General features: G+C 46.6%; 1 protein-coding gene, 9 non-coding genes and 1 pseudogene across 10 annotated transcripts; all 11 read right to left on the reverse strand.

The window, feature by feature from the left end:
• Positions 1–1289: 1289 nt before the first annotated feature.
• Positions 1290–15271, reverse strand: LOC143713526 (uncharacterized). Its single transcript, XM_077204858.1, has 5 exons — positions 11926–15271; positions 6252–7604; positions 2608–2744; positions 1926–2559; positions 1290–1342 (listed from the first exon to the last, which is right to left on the reverse strand). Exons 1-5 carry the CDS (start codon positions 15269–15271, stop codon positions 1290–1292), a joined length of 5523 nt encoding a protein of 1840 aa, XP_077060973.1.
• On the reverse strand, positions 8758–8921 carry LOC143713821 (U1 spliceosomal RNA). Its single transcript, XR_013195311.1, has one exon. It is a non-coding gene; the product is annotated as a U1 spliceosomal RNA (small nuclear RNA).
• Positions 9356–9546, reverse strand: LOC143713675 (U2 spliceosomal RNA). The gene has a single exon (XR_013195226.1). It is a non-coding gene; the product is annotated as a U2 spliceosomal RNA (small nuclear RNA).
• LOC143713823 (U1 spliceosomal RNA) lies at positions 10667–10830 on the reverse strand. Its single transcript, XR_013195313.1, has one exon. It is a non-coding gene; the product is annotated as a U1 spliceosomal RNA (small nuclear RNA).
• Positions 11265–11440, reverse strand: LOC143713731 (U2 spliceosomal RNA; annotated as a pseudogene).
• Positions 15272–18035: 2764 nt separating the features above from the next.
• LOC143713623 (U1 spliceosomal RNA) lies at positions 18036–18199 on the reverse strand. Its single transcript, XR_013195179.1, has one exon. It is a non-coding gene; the product is annotated as a U1 spliceosomal RNA (small nuclear RNA).
• Positions 18200–18633: 434 nt separating this feature from the next.
• LOC143713676 (U2 spliceosomal RNA) lies at positions 18634–18824 on the reverse strand. The gene has a single exon (XR_013195227.1). It is a non-coding gene; the product is annotated as a U2 spliceosomal RNA (small nuclear RNA).
• A 1119-nt stretch (positions 18825–19943) lies between these two features.
• Positions 19944–20107, reverse strand: LOC143713624 (U1 spliceosomal RNA). The gene has a single exon (XR_013195180.1). It is a non-coding gene; the product is annotated as a U1 spliceosomal RNA (small nuclear RNA).
• A 434-nt stretch (positions 20108–20541) lies between these two features.
• Positions 20542–20732, reverse strand: LOC143713678 (U2 spliceosomal RNA). The gene has a single exon (XR_013195229.1). It is a non-coding gene; the product is annotated as a U2 spliceosomal RNA (small nuclear RNA).
• Positions 20733–21861: 1129 nt separating this feature from the next.
• LOC143713824 (U1 spliceosomal RNA) lies at positions 21862–22025 on the reverse strand. Its single transcript, XR_013195314.1, has one exon. It is a non-coding gene; the product is annotated as a U1 spliceosomal RNA (small nuclear RNA).
• A 434-nt stretch (positions 22026–22459) lies between these two features.
• On the reverse strand, positions 22460–22650 carry LOC143713707 (U2 spliceosomal RNA). Its single transcript, XR_013195259.1, has one exon. It is a non-coding gene; the product is annotated as a U2 spliceosomal RNA (small nuclear RNA).
• Between the last annotated feature and the right edge of the window lie 307 nt (positions 22651–22957).

Genomic DNA, 22957 nt, shown 5'->3' on the forward strand with positions numbered 1-22957 from the left:
ATTGACCCTCCCCGTGTTATTGTCTTTTTAAAAAAATATCTAGTACACTTTTCCCCTTCTTCTATTTCTCTCTCCTTACATCTTAAAATGACACCTTTAGTCTTTGTTTCGGACAAATCTGACATTTCTTTCTTTACTTCTTTAATTTCTTCTGTAAAATCCAATCCACTGTTTAAAAGGTTAAAATATCTCTGCAGTCTTTTTTGCAGCCCCATCATGCGTCTTTTTTCTTTATTCTTTTTTTCTTTTCCAATTTGTTTAAAAAACCGTCCTGTCCTTTGTTTCACCATCTCCCACCACTGTGCACGTGAGTCGAAAAAGTCTTGGAGGGTCTGCCATTGGCTGAACTGCTCCCTATACTCACTAACCACTTCCTCGTCCTCCAATAGGGAACAGTTCAGCTTCCACAGCCCTCCCCCTACGGTCACACCCGTGGGTAGTGAAAGGGTGCAGGAGAGCATCATGTGATCAGAAAAGAAGAGGGGGCTCAATGTAGCATCGGTCGGCGGGCAGTCCCTTGTAAAAACATAGTCAATTCGAGAGGCTCTGGCGCCATCACCACTGAACCAGGTGAAGCCCTCCTCTCTTTGATGCATTGTTTTAAAGCAGTCAACTAACTTAAAATCTTTGACTATATTTTGTAATAAAACCGATGTCTTGTCGACCTTAAAATCCTCTCCTACCCTCTTTCTATCCTGTCTTGATAAAACACAATTAAAATCCCCTGCTACCACTAGGGGAGCCCTCCCGAGCATGTGGGGCTGCAGGTCTTCTAAAAGCTCATACCTGTTTTTTTTGCCTGTAAAACCATACACATTTAAAATGTTAAAATCCTTACCTAAAAAAGTCAGATTAGCTAAAATTGCCCGCCCATCCCTCACCACAGTGCTGCCCTTCACCAAAACATGGGGATTTTTTATTAAAATAGCAACACCGTCATTTTTGTTAAAATTGGACCCACTCCAGATGGAAAGTCCTGGGGTCCAAATCTCCTCCCACTTCCTGTAATTTGTTAAAAAAGGCAGACCACATTCTTGCAATAAAAACACATCTGACTTAAAAGATTTTAAAAAGGATAACACACTCTGTGCTCGTATATTGCTCTTCACACTTCTCACATTGATTGTGGAGATAGTGAGAGCCATGAGCAGTATGGTTAAAAGGGTGTGTGACATTTAAAAGCAACCAAGGGACTACAGAGATATAATTAAAATCATGTTATTTCTTGTTGCACTTGCCTTCCCTTTTCCCCAGATGAGCTGGGATCAGGGGGGCAAGTGCTTGACGCCTCAGGGCTCGCAGAGAAGGCCTCTTGCGAATCCTTTGGCGATGATGTTCTTAGCTTGAAATGCAGAAAAGAGACTTCATTAGGAGATTCTGCGGGCCACATACGGTCTAGATCTTCCATGGGGGAACTATCTAGCCGATGCGCTACCCGCAGCTTTTTCTCCTCTGTTTGAACCAGAGGAGATCTCGCAGTTCTTTTCTGCACTTGAGCATTGGGGAGCGAAACATCTGTTTCACTCCCACTCGTGGACACACTAACCTCAGACACGGTTACTAGGGAGGAAGCCATTTCCTCCTCTTCATCCTCCATACTGTCTTCTTTTTCAATTTCATTTTGAGGATTGGCTTCCTCCCCCTCACCAACTGCCAGAATTGACTCCGCCCCTGTGGCCGCCCCACTTCCTCCTTCCTGTCCATCCCTGAGGCTGGCTGGGGGTTTGAATTTCCCGCCAAAACCTCGGGGCCCGCCTCCTCAATTGTTTGTTCTTTGGGTGGGGCGGCCATTTTGTTGCTTTTTAACTTGTTGGCAAAACTTTTAGGGCAGTCTCTGTAGAGATGGGATGATTCTCCACAGAGGTTGCACTTTCTGCCATTTTGGCACTCTTCAAAAATGTGCCAAATTTCTCTGCACTTCCTACACACTACTTCTTGGCATGCCTCGGCGAGATGTCCAAGTTTGCCACACTTGCGGCATAGCTTGGGCATCCCTTGGTAATGGATGTAGCCTCTATTCTCTCCCAACACAATCATAGAAGGTATTTGACTCAGGCCATGGTAGCTGTTGGGATCTGCCCATTGTTTAATGGGCACTCTCCACGCACAGCTCCAGATACCGTCTTCATCTAAAACCTTGACTGGTTGTCCACGAATAGAGCAATATCTTGCCAACCATACAGAAATATCTTCTCCACTAACTGTTTCATTAAACATCCTGACAATCACAACTTTCAGTGAATTATCAGTCAGTTTTTCCACAGTGAACATGGAGAAATTGGCTTTACACATTTCAAATCGAGTCCAAAAAGTACTTAGCAAGGAAGCAGAAGCAAAACTTACATCAAAGCCATGATTCAGGGGCAGAGTCAACAGGCAGTTTATGTCCACAACCTTAAAACCGAGTAACTGTTGGATGCACTTCCTAGAAAAGTCCAGCCTGGACATGACCTGGAGAGTGCCATCCTCTTTTGGTTTAAATTTAAAACGCACGCTGTGGTGCCTCCTCATGCCGGCACGAGCAGCCGACATGTTGGAGGCACCACTAGCCTGCTGCGGCTAAAACCCAACAATAAATATACAATAAATAAATTAAAACCTGCTTACCTTAAAACCAGAAGATTCCTCGTAGAACGAGTCGTCAATTAAAAGCCGCTTGTCAATGTACCTCCTGAAGGGTGTGTGTCCCGTGTGACAAGCAACACACGAGACCAAGTCCAACAAGAGGCGATCGCTGTCTCTACCTTAGGACCAGACACTTGATCTTAGCCAAAAGGCAGAGAAGCGATCGATTTTTTTTTTTATTTTTTTTTTTTTTTATATTATTTCTCATACATTCTACATATATCCATCACATTACAATTCAAACAAATTTTTCCACCTTTCTCTAGCAGCATGTTTGCCCCACCTTTGACAATCCCACCTAATCCTTCCCCTTAATTCAGCCTCCACACCCTGTATTACTCCCTCTGCCGAATTTTTCCCCTTCCCCCTACTTATACATTTCCTTTCTTCCCACAGTCCTTTCTTTATCAAACTCATTATTAACCAAAGCAAAAAGATATCTTTCCCTTCACCCCTCTTGCACCTAATGCCCTCCATTATATTCTCACTAGAAACCTTAAAGCTACCTGAAATCATTCTTAATAACCTCTCTCCCTTTGTCCACACTCTCTGAGCAAAGGCACACTCCCAAAATGCGTGCCTGATAGTCTCTTCTCCAGAACACCCCTCTCTAGGACAACTTCCATCCTTAGCTAACCCATGCCTGTACATAATCTCTTTCACTGGTAGACGCCTCAAAAAACATAACCAATTAAGATCTTTTAAACTATTCTCAAGGTTTTTTGGCTGAATATTCGTCCACACCAACTGCGGAACCCCAACCTGAACTACACTGGACACCCTTTCTCTTACCATCCCATACAACTTCCTCTGCTCCAAACAAACTTCCACCTCCTTACTCTCAGGATATTTACTCATCCACCTAGCGGCATGCTTGTAGTGCCAAGGCTGCACCTCTGCTCTTGGACCATCGTTGGACCACCTCATTACATGCCTCGCCTGATAGGAAAAAAACAACCTAAGAAAAAACCATGATGGATGCTTCAATGGCTCAGCTAACTGTGCTAGAATGGAAGACACAAACAAGCAGTCAAGTTTTAAAGGTATATGAGGCACATCCCGTCCTCCTTTGCTAACAGGGTTGAACATTTCAGACCTCTTCACGTATTCATACCTACCACCCCAAACAAAATTAAATAGTAACCTCATTACCACCTTCCTCATACATGCTGGTAAAGGATAAATGTAAGCTAAATACTGAAACACGGGCAACACATCCATCTTCAATATCAAAACCTTCCCCATCAATGTTAACCTCCGCCCCTTCCATCTAGCCAGCCTCATCTGTACTGATGCAATACGGCCAATCCAGTTCAGAGTTGCTGACCCTTCATTCTGAAAATGTATGCCCAAAATTTTAACAGGGCCCTCACACACCTGCAGACCACCAATTCCATCTAGTCTCTGTTTAAACCTTCCAAAGAACTTGACAGATGACTTTGAAATGTTTAAGCAAGCCCCAGACGCTAAAGAAAACTCCCCAAATAAGTACAAGGCTCTTTCAAGACACTTATCTGACTCCAACAGCAACGTAGTGTCATCCGCATACTGTGATAACTTAACTACAGTACCCTTGCTGCCAGGTATCGTCAAGCCCTTTATCCTACCATCTATTCTGATTGCCTCTGCCACCGGCTCCATATAAAGAATAAAGAGTAATGGTGAGAGAGGACACCCTTGCCTCACTCCCTCCCTTATCTCAAAACCCTGGCCTAACCTCCCATTCACCTGGACCAAACAACTAGCTTCTTTATACAGCGTTCTAATCCATCCTATGAAGACTTCCCCAAATCCCATCCTCTCCATAACCTTGAACATAAACCATCTATTCACCCTATCAAATGCTTTAGCTAGATCTAGACTAACCACCATCAATGGAAGGTCCCTATCTTCAGCCCACGCAATGGCATCCCTAATAAGCTGCAAGTTCCATTTAGTACTGCGACCCACTACCCCACATGTTTGATCGACATGCACTACATGAGGTAGGGCTTTCTTCAGTCTGTCTGCCAAAAGTTTTGCTATGATCTTGTAGTCCACAGTTAGCATTGTAAGCGGCCTATAATTAGCAATATCTGCCCTTTCACCTTTTTTATAAAGAAGGGTCATAACCCCGATTGACATTGAGCCTTTTATTTTTTTGTTCTCCAACACCTCTCTAACCATCTCCACCAAATAAGGGCCTAATATATTGAAAAATCTGACATAAAATTCAACCGGTAAGCCATCAACCCCTGGTACTTTACCTTTACCCATCCGCTTCAATACTCCCTCGACCTCTTCGATTGTTATAGGGGAGCTCAACTCTTCCTTTACATCCTCCGGAACTGTATTTGCCAGAAATTTAACAAACATTTCACTTTTCTCCACAACTATATTTCTCTCACTAAAAAACTGTTTGAAATGCTCTTCTACATATCCACTTATTTTCTCTATTTTCGTCAAAATCACTCCCTCCTTATCTTTTAACTCAACAATTGCTTGCTTCTCTTTACGATCCCTCACAGATCTAAAAAGGGCTGCATTACAACTTTCCCCGTTCTCTCGAGTCTCCTGTCTTCTTTTAAACAAAAACCTTTTAGCTTGGTCTTCATAAATCAACCTTATCTGTCTCTTCAGGGAATGAACCATGTCCCAGTCAAAAGTACCCCCAACATTGTACTCTTCAAACTTCAACTCTAAATCTCTTTGCAAAGTTCCTGCCTGTCTCCAAATCTTCCTCATCCTTCTTTTACAGTATTTAACAATCCATTCCTTTGAGCGACTCTTAACCATTTCCCACCATCCCCCGACATCGCTATACAGGACCTTTAACCCCTCCAACCCCCTAAAAAAGAATACATACTCATCACAAAATTGTTTCTCCTTCAATACCTCAATATTCATCCTCCAGTACCCCTTACCAAACATTAAATTATTCCCTTTAACTACAAACCAAACCATTTCATGATCAGAAAAAAACACAGGCCTTACTCCACCCCTTTCCAAAACAAAAGTCTTAGAAAAAAAAACATAATCTAACCTTTTCTCCACCCCTCTAGAGTTCCTCCACGTTGTTACACAAACCTTTGGATTAACCCCTTGGCCCCCATCTACCAACCCATGCCCTTGCAGAACCCCTTCCAACACCGTCAGACTGCTGTCCTCTATATCTTTCAATTGCAAATTAAAATCCCCTCCCATTATAATTTGCTTATTGGTGGCACAAACTGTTAACAACATTTCAAACATTTCCTTTCTCTCATCAACAGTTTGAGGAGCGTAAACTGAAAGCAATCTATATTCTCCCCCCCTCCACTTTACATCAGCCCCAATCACCCTCCCCGGAGAAACAATGAAATGATTTATGACTTCAATCTCTTTATCCCAAAACAAAATCCCGACCCCTGAAGAATAAACCCCCCCCACACTCCATACTGCTCCACCTCTCCCCCACTCTTTTGTAAATTTCCTAGAATCCTCTAGACTCTTTAAATGAACTTCTTGTAAAAAAAACACATTACACCTATAATTTCCTAAAAAAGAAAAAACAGCTTTACGCTTCACCGAGTCCCTAATACCTCTAACATTTATGGACCCCACAGTCAATTCATCACTGCAGAACATTTATTCTGCCAGTGGAGTACCCTTTGTCTCTTGTCCCTCCAAACTTGTGGACCCAGTGTCACTGACAACCAAATCCGACCAGCGAATAGGAACCTCGCTAAGACCCACTGAATCATCCATCTGATCCTCATCTTCGCTGCTAACTTTCCCCTCTGTCAGCAGAAATAAGGGCCTAGCATTGTCCATCTCAAGCCCCTCTTGACTGTCTGTGGACGAGGATTCCTCCGAAAAGCTTAACTTTAGCATCTCTTCAGCTCTCGCCCTCTTGCCTGGTCTCTCCTTTATCTTTTCTGCCTTCCTAACCAGCTGACTTTCTTCTCCTCTCGATCCCTCTAGGAGGCCTTGTCCCTCCACCTCCATCACGCTTTCCACGTCATTTGGGCGCTGCTCTGCGACTCTGAAATGTTCCCCGTTCAATGCCTCCAAGAAAGCAACCATCACATCTTCCACTTCCTCAGTCGCATTACCTTCCACCGCCGCTTTGGCCCCCTCCTTTCCCTCCACAACCGCCATCTTCTCCTTTACATGTTGCACCATGACATCTTGTTGGCCAACCTCCTCCATCTGTCTCTCTGTTTCTCCCACACCCCATCCTCTGCCATGCTGCCTCCGACCCACCTTACAATCCTTCATCAAGTGGTCTAATGAGCCGCAGCTGTGGCAAGTCTTAGGAACGCTGCAATCTTTTGCCGTGTGACCTAGCTTGAAACACCGCCGACATCTTTCTTCACCACACCTGCCATCAACGTGCCCGTACCGTCTACACCTCCTACAAAAAGGGGGCTGCCGAGAGTAGAACAGAAAACCTTTATCAGCCCCAATGTTGAAATATGCAGGAGGGTGCATCAACCCCTCAAAACCACTCTCGTCAGTTTTTAGAAGAACTTGGAATTGTCTTTTCCCAGTCCATAAACCAACACCATCTTTTAAATATCTTGCAGGTGTGAGGACTTCAGCATAATTAGCAAGGAACGTCATCAATGCTTCATCAGTAACGTATGGATTGAACATGTGCAAAGTGATGACTCTGAAATTGGGTCTGTCAAGGCTTACCACATTGAATTTCCCCATGATACCTTCTTTGCCAATCTTTCCAACTTTATCCATCACATCTTTGTACATTTCCACAGTACTCAGCGTTACATCAAAGCATTTTTCCATTCTGTTGGTCTGCAAGCAGTACACGTCCTCCACTTTCAACTTCATCTTGTCCAAAAGTATAACCCGTGCAAACACTTCTCTTTCCATCATCTCCATCACAGGCTCCTTCATTTGGAAACGCAACGTATTTCTCAGTCCCGCCCTTGGGACTGAAGGCGCAGCTGCACCTGCCATCATTCCTTCTCCAAAGATCAAAAAGACAACCACTTGATCTTAACCAAAAGGCCGAGAAGCGATGACACAATGACGCAGAGGCGGGGGAGCCGTCAAAGGCCACGCCCACCTGGGCCGTGGCGAGAGGGTCTAAAGGTCGCCAACAAACAAGCTCAGCTCACAGCAATACAAGCTCAGCTTGACTGTTGACACCGAAAATGGATCACAGCAGAGCGCACAACACGACACTTTGGAGTGCAACCTGGGATTTTGGACCAACAAACATTCTGCCCTAAAAGTGAGCGGGCAGACCAAAGCGTACGTCGTAGAGACTTGAAACTCTTGAGGGATGGTAGTACCCGCCCGGTCTACAACATCACCAAGGCTCGGCCCAATCGGCCCCAAGGTGGCGCTGCAGCGATCAGAAGTACGAAATGCCTCGTAACTCCTGAACCGTCCGTCGCAGACCCAAGTGTCTTACATCACCGGAATCCTTGGCTCGGGCCGAACAAGACGCAGGCCTCGGATTCGATGGTTGCGCTGGCGAGATTTTCGGGTATTTGGGATTTTGTGAAAAAGCTACTTTTGCACACTAGTCCTAGGTCTTTCGCCCGATCTGACCCAAACCGGTGCAGAAAGATTCCCTGGAGTCTGATTGCCGACAGCGATGGGGAAAAAAGTCGGAATTTCGATTCACGTTGGCGACGGGACGCCAAAACGTTGGGAGTGGGCGAGGCGGGCTTTACTTAAATGGCCATAACTCTCCAACGGAATGAGACAATTACACCCAAGTCGGTACACCTGTGCACGGGCTCAGCCTGTGCTCAGGTGAAAAGGGATGTGGCGACTGGCCACTTGGTGGCGCTGTAAACAGTAAAAACAACAACATGAATACGGCCATAGGCGACTGTATGTCAGGTGATTTTTCACACATGCACAAGGTATTCATACCACATGATAGAACTCCTCATTCGGAACAACTTTGCTTCTAGGACCACTGCTGCCAATAAAAGCGCTGGTTGAATAATGGAGATTATTTGAAGAATGATGAAAAAAAAAACTAAAAACCAGCCCTACTTTTGCAGACTGGTCCTAGGTTGAGAGTTTTACATCTCTCGATCAACCACTGCAGTTCAATTCTCTGGACTTCCTAGGTCGTTAACTACCAGAAGAAGAGGAACTCGAACAATCTGCTCTTTTAACCAGTGTGTCCAGGGGAGAGCGCGAACGCAGTCCCCCACTACCATAAATTATGCAGTCGAGATTCCCACATTTGGGGAATTCGCAGGGGTCAGCACAACCGGAGTGCAATGGCCGAGCCTCGCCCTGGGTGAACCACCTTCCTGATCATGGTGTCTCCCCTGCCAGGTAAGTATGAATTCCCAGGCCTCCCGTCAGAGGAACCGTGTCCCTCTCCGCAATCCTCACCAACGGTCGGACAATCAAACACACACCTGATTCAACTCATCAGCTCATTCGTAAAAACTCCAAGAGATAAGAGAGAGACATCAAAAACCTGCAGAGTCGGGCTCTTTTGCTGTTGTTGTTGTGGATGATGTTGTTTTCATGCTCCGGATCCATGAGCCAAAAATCAATTTCATACGCGGTCACCGGATAGTGGACGAATCAGATGTTAAACGAGATAAGAACAGAGTTGTTGTTTTTTTTTCCCTCTCACACCACCATTACCTGTATAGCATATGATCACCTACAACACCTTTAAAGCACCCATACACAGCAATATACGTTACTTCCATTAACACCTGCTGCCACACAAGACTAAAACATCTCTTTCATTGAACACAGTTTTTGGGGGTGCACCGTTCCCAGAAGTACTGCAATACCGGGTCGATGCGTGGAGTGGACGGAGCAAGCCCCTCTTCCATCTCCCAGTTCCAAAAATCAATTTAATATATGGTGCCCGGGTAGGGCACGTATCAGATATTAAACTGATAAGAACAGATACTACACTTGATCTTAGCCAAAAGGCCGAGAAGCGATGACACAATGACGCAGAGGCGGGGGAGCCGTCAAAGGCCACGCCCACCTGGGCCGTGGCGAGAGGGTCTAAAGGTCGCCAGCAAACAAGCTCAGCTCACAGCAATACAAGCTCAGCTTGACTGTTGACACCGAAAATGGATCACAGCAGAGCGCACAACACGACACTTTGGAGTGCAACCTGGGATTTTGGACCAACAAACATTCTGCCCTAAAAGTGAGCGGGCAGACCAAAGCGTACGTCGTAGAGACTTGAAACTCTTGAGGGATGGTAGTACCCGCCCGGTCTACAACATCACCAAGGCTCGGCCCCAAGGTGGCGCTGCAGCGATCAGAAGTACGAAATGCCTCGTAACTCCTGAACCGTCCGTCGCAGACCCAAGTGTCTTACATCACCGGAATCCTTGGCTCGGGCCGAACAAGACGCAGGCCTCGGATTCGATGGTTGCGCTGGCGAGATTTTCGGGTATTTGGGATTTTGTGAAAAAGCTACTTTTGCACACTAGTCCTAGGTCTTTCGCCCGATCTGACCCAAACCGGTGCAGAAAGATTCCCTGGAGTCTGATTGCCGACAGCGATGGGGAAAAAAGTCGGAATTTCGATTCACGTTGGCGACGGGACGCCAAAACGTTGGGAGTGGGCGAGGCGGGCTTTACTTAAATGGCCATAACTCTCCAACGGAATGAGACAATTACACCCAAGTCGGTACACCTGTGCACGGGCTCAGCCTGTGCTCAGGTGAAAAGGGATGTGGCGACTGGCCACTTGGTGGCGCTGTAAACAGTAAAAACAACAACATGAATACGGCCATAGGCGACTGTATGTCAGGTGATTTTTCACACATGCACAAGGTATTCATACCACATGATAGAACTCCTCATTCGGAACAACTTTGCTTCTAGGACCACTACTGCCAATAAAAGCGCTGGTTGAATAATGGAGATTATTTGAAGAATGATGAAAAAAATAAACTAAAAAACAGCCCTACTTTTGCAGACTGGTCCTAGGTTGAGAGTTTTACATCTCTCGATCAACCACTGCAGTTCAATTCTCTGGACTTCCTAGGTCGTTAACTACCAGAAGAAGAGGAACTTGAACAATCTGCTCTTTTAACCAGTGTGTCCAGGGGAGAGCGCGAACGCAGTCCCCCACTACCATAAATTATGCAGTCGAGATTCCCACATTTGGGGAATTCGCAGGGGTCAGCACAACCGGAGTGCAATGGCCGAGCCTCGCCCTGGGTGAACCACCTTCCTGATCATGGTGTCTCCCCTGCCAGGTAAGTATGAATTCCCAGGCCTCCCGTCAGAGGAACCGTGTCCCTCTCCGCAATCCTCACCAACGGTCGGACAATCAAACACACACCTGATTCAACTCATCAGCTCATTCGTAAAAACTCCAAGAGATAAGAGAGAGACATCAAAAACCTGCAGAGTCGGGCTCTTTTGCTGTTGTTGTTGTGGATGATGTTGTTTTCATGCTCCGGATCCATGAGCCAAAAATCAATTTCATACGCGGTCACCGGATAGTGGACGAATCAGATGTTAAACGAGATAAGAACAGAGTTGTTGTTTTTTTTTCCCTCTCACACCACCATTACCTGTATAGCATATGATCACCTACAACACCTTTAAAGCACCCATACACAGCAATATACGTTACTTCCATTAACACCTGCTGCCACACAAGACTAAAACATCTCTTTCATTGAACACAGTTTTTGGGGGTGCACCGTTCCCAGAAGTACTGCAATACCGGGTCGATGCGTGGAGTGGACGGAGCAAGCCCCTCTTCCATCTCCCAGTTCCAAAAATCAATTTAATATATGGTGCCCGGGTAGGGCACGTATCAGATATTAAACTGATAAGAACAGATTTTTCTTTCGAAAAAAGTTTATTGTCACATTGTTTCATTCCATTCTTTCAATATCCATTTTTTCCTTATAAAATCACATTTTTGCACATATCTTAAAACAACAAAAAGGACATAAGTTACAGTTAAAAATCAGTTATGTTGATGTGTTGTGTAAAAGTCCATGTATGTTGTGTGTTGTTTTAAAGTAAAGGTAAAATGGATTAAAATAAAATAGGAATGCAAATATAAAACAATAAAACAATAAAATATGCCAAATAAAACATCTCTTGTACAGGATCGAGGGTGAGTCCCTATCAAGATTGTCCATTCACTCCAGGTCTCCAGAACAGGCCCCAGACTCCCCGCTTCTGGTGCCCAGCGGAGATCCCCTCTCCTCCGGCCCGCTGGCCCGCTGTTCCCGTAGCCGGTGTGGTGAGGGTGCATCTACGGGCGGCCAGGGTCGGTGGCGGCCGGGACCTTCTACGTGTGACCCCGGCCCCCCCATCCGAATAACGACGTGCGGCCCACCCTGCAGCGTTGATCTTATTTTCTGCTCGCACGCGTGGAGGGGGACCGTCACGCGTTTCCCCACCAGCAGATTTCTGGTGACCCAGATGGCATCCTTGATCACGTTTAGGGTGAGCCAGAGCGAGGAAAATTTTGGTTGTGTCAGCTCCTTCAAGCCCTGACCCACCCCCAGGATGGCGAGCTTGTAGTCCACCTGGGCCCCACCCGCTGGCAGGCACGGGAAAAACAGGGGGCCGGTCTTGGCCCACAGGTCCCGCGCTTCGCCGCACTCCCAGAGCAGATGTCGAACGGTCTCCGGGGAACCACATCCGGACCGTGGGCAGGTGGAGTTTTTGGCCATGCCTCTGGAGTGCATAACCGCCCTGACCGGGAGGATCTCATGAGCCACCATCCACGACAAGTCTTTAAGCCTGTTCTGGAGAGCTGGGTGGGCTGCGTTCCTCCAAACATCTTTGGCCTCACCTAGTGTGAGGCCTGGAACCGGGCTCACCGATTCTCGATCCTGCACAAGAGAGATAAGAGACTTATGGTTAGTTAAAATGGTGGCATCATTTGTCTCTAAAAGATATTTCTTTAAAAATTTCTTAATAAAACTATGCTCTTTTGACAAATTAAAAGACACAGGACTTTTAAGATCAATGGGTAAAATTTTCAAAGTTCTTAGGTATGACCCCATCCAGAATCGGGTCATGGCTGCTGTCTTGTGTTCTCTGGATGGGGTCAGTGCGTACTGGATGTGGAGGGCGGCAAAGCGGCTGCCTAAAAACAGGTGGGGGTCTGGGAGGCCTTTCCCGCCATTCTCTTTTTTCTTTTTGACGACCTCCCTCTTTAGTCGTTCCCACTTGGACCCCCACAGGAAATAAAATACCGCCCTCTCCAGGTTGGCCAGGAATCGTCTTGGGGGACTAAAAACAGAACAGACAAGTAAAATCAGTGGTAAAATCACAGCTTTAAAAATTAAAATCTTGCCTTCAAACGTCAATTGTCTCAGTCCCCAAAAGCCCAGTCTTTGCCTGACTTTCCCTAACATGTCAGTCCAGTTTCCTTGTCCTCCACCCTCTCTGTCAAATTTTACACCTAAAATTTTCAAATCATTGTCTTTAAAATCCAAATCTAGTCCAACTGTGTCCACGTTCCCCCACGGCCCGAAGAGCTGGGCCTCGGACTTACTCCTATTGAGCTTGGCGCCCGAGGCCCGACCGTACCAGTCAGTCAAGTCCATTGCTCTTCGTACTGATAAAAGGTCAGTCGCTAAAAGGGTCACGTCATCCATATATAAAACACAGGTCGCCGTCAGTCCACCAGTCCCTGGGATGTCTAGTCCTTTAATCCATTTATCCCTTCTCAAGATTTGTGCCAGTGGCTCAATACAAGCCACATACAGAAGGGGAGATAAAGGACACCCCTGACGGACGCCGCTGTAGAGTTTTACAGCTTTGGATAAATGCCCGTTAACCAAAATTCTGCTAGACAGATCGTTGTACAGCAGTCCCACCCAGGCTATAAACCTCCCAGGAAACCCCATTTTTTCCAGTACCTGGAACAGGTACTGGTGCGAGACGCGATCAAAGGCTTTTTCGAAATCTAAATTTAGGACTACTAGCCGAATGTTTCTGTCTCTCGCAAAACAGATGGCGTCTCTGATCAGTACCAGGCTGTCCGTGATCTTCCTGCCGGGCACAGCGCATGCTTGATCCAGGTGGATTACGTCCTCTAAAACAGTCGACATACGTGTAGCTAAAATCTTACTAAAAAGTTTACAATCATAATTTAAAAGAGTGATTGGTCGCCAGTTTCTCAGGTCAGTCTTGTCCCCTTTTTTGTATAGTAATGTAACTATCCCTACTCTAAAGCTGTCTGGAAGTCTGTCAAGAGTCTCAAGTTCTTTAAAAACTGTCAATAAGTCGTGTGCTAAAATGTCCCAGAAAGTCAGATAAAACTCAAAGGGGAGTCCATCCAAGCCTGGGGACTTCCCCTTTTTAAAACCTTTTAGCGCTTTGTGCATTTCTAAAAGAGTAAAATCTTGGGATAAAAGCACATCTGGACTCTTTACCTTTTTGTCTAAAAACCCTAAAACTTCCTCTAAGATGCCATTGTGTACCTCTTTAGTGCTGTATAAATTATTGTAAAAACTTTCAATTTCCCCTAAAATCAGATCTGTTGTATTTACCTCCCCACCTGTAAAAGTTTTTAAAGTATTAATTGACCCTCCCCGTGTTATTGTCTTTTTAAAAAAATATCTAGTACACTTTTCCCCTTCTTCTATTTCTCTCTCCTTACATCTTAAAATGACACCTTTAGTCTTTGTTTCGGACAAATCTGACATTTCTTTCTTTACTTCTTTAATTTCTTCTGTAAAATCCAATCCACTGTTTAAAAGGTTAAAATATCTCTGCAGTCTTTTTTGCAGCCCCATCATGCGTCTTTTTTCTTTATTCTTTTTTTCTTTTCCAATTTGTTTAAAAAACCGTCCTGTCCTTTGTTTCACCATCTCCCACCACTGTGCACGTGAGTCGAAAAAGTCTTGGAGGGTCTGCCATTGGCTGAACTGCTCCCTATATTCACTAATCACTTCCTCATCCTCTAATAGGGAGCAGTTCAGCTTCCACAGCCCTCCCCCTACGGTCACACCCGTGGGTAGTGAAAGGGTGCAGGAGAGCATCATGTGATCAGAAAAGAAGAGGGGGCTCAATGTAGCATCGGTCGGCGGGCAGTCCCTTGTAAAAACATAGTCAATTCGAGAGGCTCTGGCGCCATCACCACTGAACCAGGTGAAGCCCTCCTCTCTTTGATGCATTGTTTTAAAGCAGTCAACTAACTTAAAATCTTTGACTATATTTTGTAATAAAACCGATGTCTTGTCGACCTTAAAATCCTCTCCTACCCTCTTTCTATCCTGTCTTGATAAAACACAATTAAAATCCCCTGCTACCACTAGGGGAGCCCTCCCGAGCATGTGGGGCTGCAGGTCTTCTAAAAGCTCATACCTGTTGTTTTTACCTGTAAAACCATACACATTTAAAATGTTAAAATCCTTACCTAAAAAAGTCAGATTAGCTAAAATTGCCCGCCCATCCCTCACCACAGTGCTGCCCTTCACCAAAACATGGGGATTTTTTACTAAAATAGCAACACCGTCATTTTTGTTAAAATTGGACCCACTCCAGATGGAAAGTCCTGGGGTCCAAATCTCCTCCCACTTCCTGTAATTTGTTAAAAAAGGCAGACCACATTCTTGCAATAAAAACACATCTGACTTAAAAGATTTTAAAAAGGATAACACACTCTGTGCTCGTATATTGCTCTTCACACTTCTCACATTGATTGTGGAGATAGTGAGAGCCATGAGCAGTATGGTTAAAAGGGTGTGAGACATTTAAAAGCAACCAAGGGACTACAGAGGTATAATTAAAATCATGTTATTTCTTGTTGCACTTGCCTTCCCTTTTCCCCAGATGAGCTGGGATCAGGGGGGCAAGTGCTTGACGCCTCAGGGCTCGCAGAGAAGGCCTCTTGCGAATCCTTTGGCGATGATGTTCTTAGCTTGAAATGCAGAAAAGAGACTTCATTAGGAGATTCTGCGGGCCACATACGGTCTAGATCTTCCATGGGGGAACTATCTAGCCGATGCGCTACCCGCAGCTTTTTCTCCTCTGTTTGAACCAGAGGAGATCTCGCAGTTCTTTTCTGCACTTGAGCATTGGGGAGCGAAACATCTGTTTCACTCCCACTCGTGGACACACTAACCTCAGACACGGTTACTAGGGAGGAAGCCATTTCCTCCTCTTCATCCTCCATACTGTCTTCTTTTTCAATTTCATTTTGAGGATTGGCTTCCTCCCCCTCACCAACTGCCAGAATTGACTCCGCCCCTGTGGCCGCCCCACTTCCTCCTTCCTGTCCAATCCCTGAGGCTGGCTGGGGGTTTGAATTTCCCGCCGAAACCTCGGGGCCCGCCTCCTCAATTGTTTGTTCTTTGGGTGGGGCGGCCATTTTGTTGCTTTTTAACTTGTTGGCAAAACTTTTAGGGCAGTCTCTGTAGAGATGGGATGATTCTCCACAGAGGTTGCACTTTCTGCCATTTTGGCACTCTTCAAAAATGTGCCCAATTTCTCTGCACTTCCTACACACTACTTCTTGGCATGCCTCGGCGAGATGTCCAAGTTTGCCACACTTGCGGCATAGCTTGGGCATCCCTTGGTAATGGATGTAGCCTCTATTCTCTCCCAACACAACCATAGAAGGTATTTGACTCAGGCCATGGTAGCTGTTGGGATCTGCCCATTGTTTAATGGGCACTCTCCACGCACAGCTCCAGATACCGTCTTCATCTAAAACCGTGACTGGTTGTCCACGAATAGAGCAATATCTTGCCAACCATACAGAAATATCTTCTCCACTAACTGTTTCATTAAACATCCTGACAATCACAACTTTCAGTGAATTATCAGTCAGTTTTTCCACAGTGAACATGGAGAAATTGGCTTTACACATTTCAAATCGAGTCCAAAAAGTACTTAGCAAGGAAGCAGAAGCAAAACTTACATCAAAGCCATGATTCAGGGGCAGAGTCAACAGGCAGTTTATGTCCACAACCTTAAAACCGAGTAACTGTTGGATGCACTTCCTAGAAAAGTCCAGCCTGGACATGACCCGGAGAGTGCCATCCTCTTTTGGTTTAAATTTAAAACGCACGCTGTGGTGCCTCCTCATGCCGGCACGAGCAGCCGACATGTTGGAGGCACCACTAGCCTGCTGCGGCTAAAACCCAACAATAAATATACAATAAATAAATTAAAACCTGCTTACCTTAAAACCAGAAGATTCCTCGTAGAACGAGTCGTCAATTAAAAGCCGCTTGTCAATGTACCTCCTGAAGGGTGTGTGTCCCGTGTGACAAGCAACACACGAGACCAAGTCCAACAAGAGGCGATCGCTGTCTCTACCTTAGGACCAGACACTTGATCTTAGCCAAAAGGCCGAGAAGCGATGACACAATGACGCAGAGGCGGGGGAGCCGTCAAAGGCCACGCCCACCTGGGCCGTGGCGAGAAGGTCTAAAGGTCGCCAACAAACAAGCTCAGCTCACAGCAATACAAGCTCAGCTTGACTGTTGACACCGAAAATGGATCACAGCAGAGCGCACAACACGACACTTTGGAGTGCAACCTGGGATTTTGGACCAACAAACATTCTGCCCTAAAAGTGAGCGGGCAGACCAAAGCGTACGTCGTAGAGACTTGAAACTCTTGAGGGATGGTAGTACCCGCCCGGTCTACAACATCACCAAGGCTCGGCCCCAAGGTGGCGCTGCAGCGATCAGAAGTACGAAATGCCTCGTAACTCCTGAACCGTCCGTCGCAGACCCAAGTGTCTTACATCACCGGAATCCTTGGCTCGGGCCGAACAAGACGCAGGCCTCGGATTCGATGGTTGCGCTGGCGAGATTTTCGGGTATTTGGGATTTTGTGAAAAAGCTACTTTTGCACACTAGTCCTAGGTCTTTCGCCCGATCTGACCCAAACCGGTGCAGAAAGATTCCCTGGAGTCTGATTGCCGACAGCGATGGGGAAAAAAGTCGGAATTTCGATTCACGTTGGCGACGGGACGCCAAAACGTTGGGAGTGGGCGAGGCGGGCTTTACTTAAATGGCCATAACTCTCCAACGGAATGAGACAATTACACCCAAGTCGGTACACCTGTGCACGGGCTCAGCCTGTGCTCAGGTGAAAAGGGATGTGGCGACTGGCCACTTGGTGGCGCTGTAAACAGTAAAAACAACAACATGAATACGGCCATAGGCGACTGTATGTCAGGTGATTTTTCACACATGCACAAGGTATTCATACCACATGATAGAACTCCTCATTCGGAACAACTTTGCTTCTAGGACCACTGCTGCCAATAAAAGCGCTGGTTGAATAATGGAGATTATTTGAAGAATGATGAAAAAAAAAACTAAAAAACAGCCCTACTTTTGCAGACTGGTCCTAGGTTGAGAGTTTTACATCTCTCGATCAACCACTGCAGTTCAATTCTCTGGACTTCCTAGGTCGTTAACTACCAGAAGAAGAGGAACTCGAACAATCTGCTCTTTTAACCAGTGTGTCCAGGGGAGAGCGCGAACGCAGTCCCCCACTACCATAAATTATGCAGTCGAGATTCCCACATTTGGGGAATTCGCAGGGGTCAGCACAACCGGAGCGCAATGGCCGAGCCTCGCCCTGGGTGAACCACCTTCCTGATCATGGTGTCTCCCCTGCCAGGTAAGTATGAATTCCCAGGCCTCCCGTCAGAGGCACCGTGTCCCTCTCCGCAATCCTCACCAACGGTCGGACAATCAAACACACACCTGATTCAACTCATCAGCTCATTCGTAAAAACTCCAAGAGATAAGAGAGAGACATCAAAAACCTGCAGAGTCGGGCTCTTTTGCTGTTGTTGTTGTGGATGATGTTGTTTTCATGCTCCGGATCCATGAGCCAAAAATCAATTTCATACGCGGTCACCGGATAGTGGACGAATCAGATGTTAAACGAGATAAGAACAGAGTTGTTGTTTTTTTTTCCCTCTCACACCACCATTACCTGTATAGCATATGATCACCTACAACACCTTTAAAGCACCCATACACAGCAATATACGTTACTTCCATTAACACCTGCTGCCACACAAGACTAAAACATCTCTTTCATTGAACACAGTTTTTGGGGGTGCACCGTTCCCAGAAGTACTGCAATACCGGGTCGATGCGTGGAGTGGACGGAGCAAGCCCCTCTTCCATCTCCCAGTTCCAAAAATCAATTTAATATATGGTGCCCGGGTAGGGCACGTATCAGATATTAAACTGATAAGAACAGATACTACACTTGATCTTAGCCAAAAGGCCGAGAAGCGATGACACAATGACGCAGAGGCGGGGGAGCCGTCAAAGGCCACGCCCACCTGGGCCGTGGCGAGAGGGTCTAAAGGTCGCCAGCAAACAAGCTCAGCTCACAGCAATACAAGCTCAGCTTGACTGTTGACACCGAAAATGGATCACAGCAGAGCGCACAACACGACACTTTGGAGTGCAACCTGGGATTTTGGACCAACAAACATTCTGCCCTAAAAGTGAGCGGGCAGACCAAAGCGTACGTCGTAGAGACTTGAAACTCTTGAGGGATGGTAGTACCCGCCCGGTCTACAACATCACCAAGGCTCGGCCCCAAGGTGGCGCTGCAGCGATCAGAAGTACGAAATGCCTCGTAACTCCTGAACCGTCCGTCGCAGACCCAAGTGTCTTACATCACCGGAATCCTTGGCTCGGGCCGAACAAGACGCAGGCCTCGGATTCGATGGTTGCGCTGGCGAGATTTTCGGGTATTTGGGATTTTGTGAAAAAGCTACTTTTGCACACTAGTCCTAGGTCTTTCGCCCGATCTGACCCAAACCGGTGCAGAAAGATTCCCTGGAGTCTGATTGCCGACAGCGATGGGGAAAAAAGTCGGAATTTCGATTCACGTTGGCGACGGGACGCCAAAACGTTGGGAGTGGGCGAGGCGGGCTTTACTTAAATGGCCATAACTCTCCAACGGAATGAGACAATTACACCCAAGTCGGTACACCTGTGCACGGGCTCAGCCTGTGCTCAGGTGAAAAGGGATGTGGCGACTGGCCACTTGGTGGCGCTGTAAACAGTAAAAACAACAACATGAATACGGCCATAGGCGACTGTATGTCAGGTGATTTTTCACACATGCACAAGGTATTCATACCACATGATAGAACTCCTCATTCGGAACAACTTTGCTTCTAGGACCACTGCTGCCAATAAAAGCGCTGGTTGAATAATGGAGATTATTTGAAGAATGATGAAAAAAAAAACTAAAAAACAGCCCTACTTTTGCAGACTGGTCCTAGGTTGAGAGTTTTACATCTCTCGATCAACCACTGCAGTTCAATTCTCTGGACTTCCTAGGTCGTTAACTACCAGAAGAAGAGGAACTCGAACAATCTGCTCTTTTAACCAGTGTGTCCAGGGGAGAGCGCGAACGCAGTCCCCCACTACCATAAATTATGCAGTCGAGATTCCCACATTTGGGGAATTCGCAGGGGTCAGCACAACCGGAGCGCAATGGCCGAGCCTCGCCCTGGGTGAACCACCTTCCTGATCATGGTGTCTCCCCTGCCAGGTAAGTATGAATTCCCAGGCCTCCCGTCAGAGGCACCGTGTCCCTCTCCGCAATCCTCACCAACGGTCGGACAATCAAACACACACCTGATTCAACTCATCAGCTCATTCGTAAAAACTCCAAGAGATAAGAGAGAGACATCAAAAACCTGCAGAGTCGGGCTCTTTTGCTGTTGTTGTTGTGGATGATGTTGTTTTCATGCTCCGGATCCATGAGCCAAAAATCAATTTCATACGCGGTCACCGGATAGTGGACGAATCAGATGTTAAACGAGATAAGAACAGAGTTGTTGTTTTTTTTTCCCTCTCACACCACCATTACCTGTATAGCATATGATCACCTACAACACCTTTAAAGCACCCATACACAGCAATATACGTTACTTCCATTAACACCTGCTGCCACACAAGACTAAAACATCTCTTTCATTGAACACAGTTTTTGGGGGTGCACCGTTCCCAGAAGTACTGCAATACCGGGTCGATGCGTGGAGTGGACGGAGCAAGCCCCTCTTCCATCTCCCAGTTCCAAAAATCAATTTAATATATGGTGCCCGGGTAGGGCACGTATCAGATATTAAACTGATAAGAACAGATACTACACTTGATCTTAGCCAAAAGGCCGAGAAGCGATGACACAATGACGCAGAGGCGGGGGAGCCGTCAAAGGCCACGCCCACCTGGGCCGTGGCGAGAGGGTCTAAAGGTCGCCAGCAAACAAGCTCAGCTCACAGCAATACAAGCTCAGCTTGACTGTTGACACCGAAAATGGATCACAGCAGAGCGCACAACACGACACTTTGGAGTGCAACCTGGGATTTTGGACCAACAAACATTCTGCCCTAAAAGTGAGCGGGCAGACCAAAGCGTACGTCGTAGAGACTTGAAACTCTTGAGGGATGGTAGTACCCGCCCGGTCTACAACATCACCAAGGCTCGGCCCAATCGGCCCCAAGGTGGCGCTGCAGCGATCAGAAGTACGAAATGCCTCGTAACTCCTGAACCGTCCGTCGCAGACCCAAGTGTCTTACATCACCGGAATCCTTGGCTCGGGCCGAACAAGACGCAGGCCTCGGATTCGATGGTTGCGCTGGCGAGATTTTCGGGTATTTGGGATTTTGTGAAAAAGCTACTCTTGCACACTAGTCCTAGGTCTTTCGCCCGATCTGACCCAAACCGGTGCAGAAAGATTCCCTGGAGTCTGATTGCCGACAGCGATGGGGAAAAAAGTCGGAATTTCGATTCACGTTGGCGACGGGATGCCAAAACGTTGGGAGTGGGCGAGGCGGGCTTTACTTAAATGGCCATAACTCTCCAACGGAATGAGACAATTACACCCAAGTCGGTACACCTGTGCACGGGCTCAGCCTGTGCTCAGGTGAAAAGGGATGTGGCGACTGGCCACTTGTTGGCGCTGTAAACAGTAAAAACAACAACATGAATACGGCCATAGGCGACTGTATGTCAGGTGATTTTTCACACATGCACAAGGTATTCATACCACATGATAGAACTCCTCATTCGGAACAACTTTGCTTCTAGGACCACTACTGCCAATAAAAGCGCTGGTTGAATAATGGAGATTATTTGAAGAATGATGAAAAAAATAAACTAAAAAACAGCCCTACTTTTGCAGACTGGTCCTAGGTTGAGAGTTTTACATCTCTCGATCAACCACTGCAGTTCAATTCTCTGGACTTCCTAGGTCGTTAACTACCAGAAGAAGAGGAACTCGAACAATCTGCTCTTTTAACCAGTGTGTCCAGGGGAGAGCGCGAACGCAGTCCCCCACTACCATAAATTATGCAGTCGAGATTCCCACATTTGGGGAATTCGCAGGGGTCAGCACAACCGGAGTGCAATGGCCGAGCCTCGCCCTGGGTGAACCACCTTCCTGATCATGGTGTCTCCCCTGCCAGGTAAGTATGAATTCCCAGGCCTCCCGTCAGAGGAACCGTGTCCCTCTCCGCAATCCTCACCAACGGTCGGACAATCAAACACACACCTGATTCAACTCATCAGCTCATTCGTAAAAACTCCAAGAGATAAGAGAGAGACATCAAAAACCTGCAGAGTCGGGCTCTTTTGCTGTTGTTGTTGTGGATGATGTTGTTTTCATGCTCCGGATCCATGAGCCAAAAATCAATTTCATACGCGGTCACCGGATAGTGGACGAATCAGATGTTAAACGAGATAAGAACAGAGTTGTTGTTTTTTTTTCCCTCTCACACCACCATTACCTGTATAGCATATGATCACCTACAACACCTTTAAAGCACCCATACACAGCAATATACGTTACTTCCATTAACACCTGCTGCCACACAAGACTAAAACATCTCTTTCATTGAACACAGTTTTTGGGGGTGCACCGTTCCCAGAAGTACTGCAATACCGGGTCGATGCGTGGAGTGGACGGAGCAAGCCCCTCTTCCATCTCCCAGTTCCAAAAATCAATTTAATATATGGTGCCCGGGTACGGCACGTATCAGATATTAAACTGATAAGAACAGATACTACACTTGATCTTAGCCAAAAGGCCGAGAAGCGATGACACAATGACGCAGAGGCGGGGGAGCCGTCAAAGGCCACGCCCACCTGGGCCGTGGCGAGAGGGTCTAAAGGTCGCCAACAAACAAGCTCAGCTCACAGCAATACAAGCTCAGCTTGACTGTTGACACCGAAAATGGATCACAGCAGAGCGCACAACACGACACTTTGGAGTGCAACCTGGGATTTTGGACCAACAAACATTCTGCCCTAAAAGTGAGCGGGCAGACCAAAGCGTACGTCGTAGAGACTTGAAACTCTTGAGGGATGGTAGTACCCGCCCGGTCTACAACATCACCAAGGCTCGGC

The sequence above is a fragment of the Siphateles boraxobius genome, unplaced genomic scaffold (genome assembly GCF_051911475.1).
Source record: "Siphateles boraxobius isolate OS27281-9 unplaced genomic scaffold, OSU_SipBor_1 52, whole genome shotgun sequence".
NCBI lineage: Eukaryota > Metazoa > Chordata > Actinopteri > Cypriniformes > Leuciscidae > Siphateles > Siphateles boraxobius.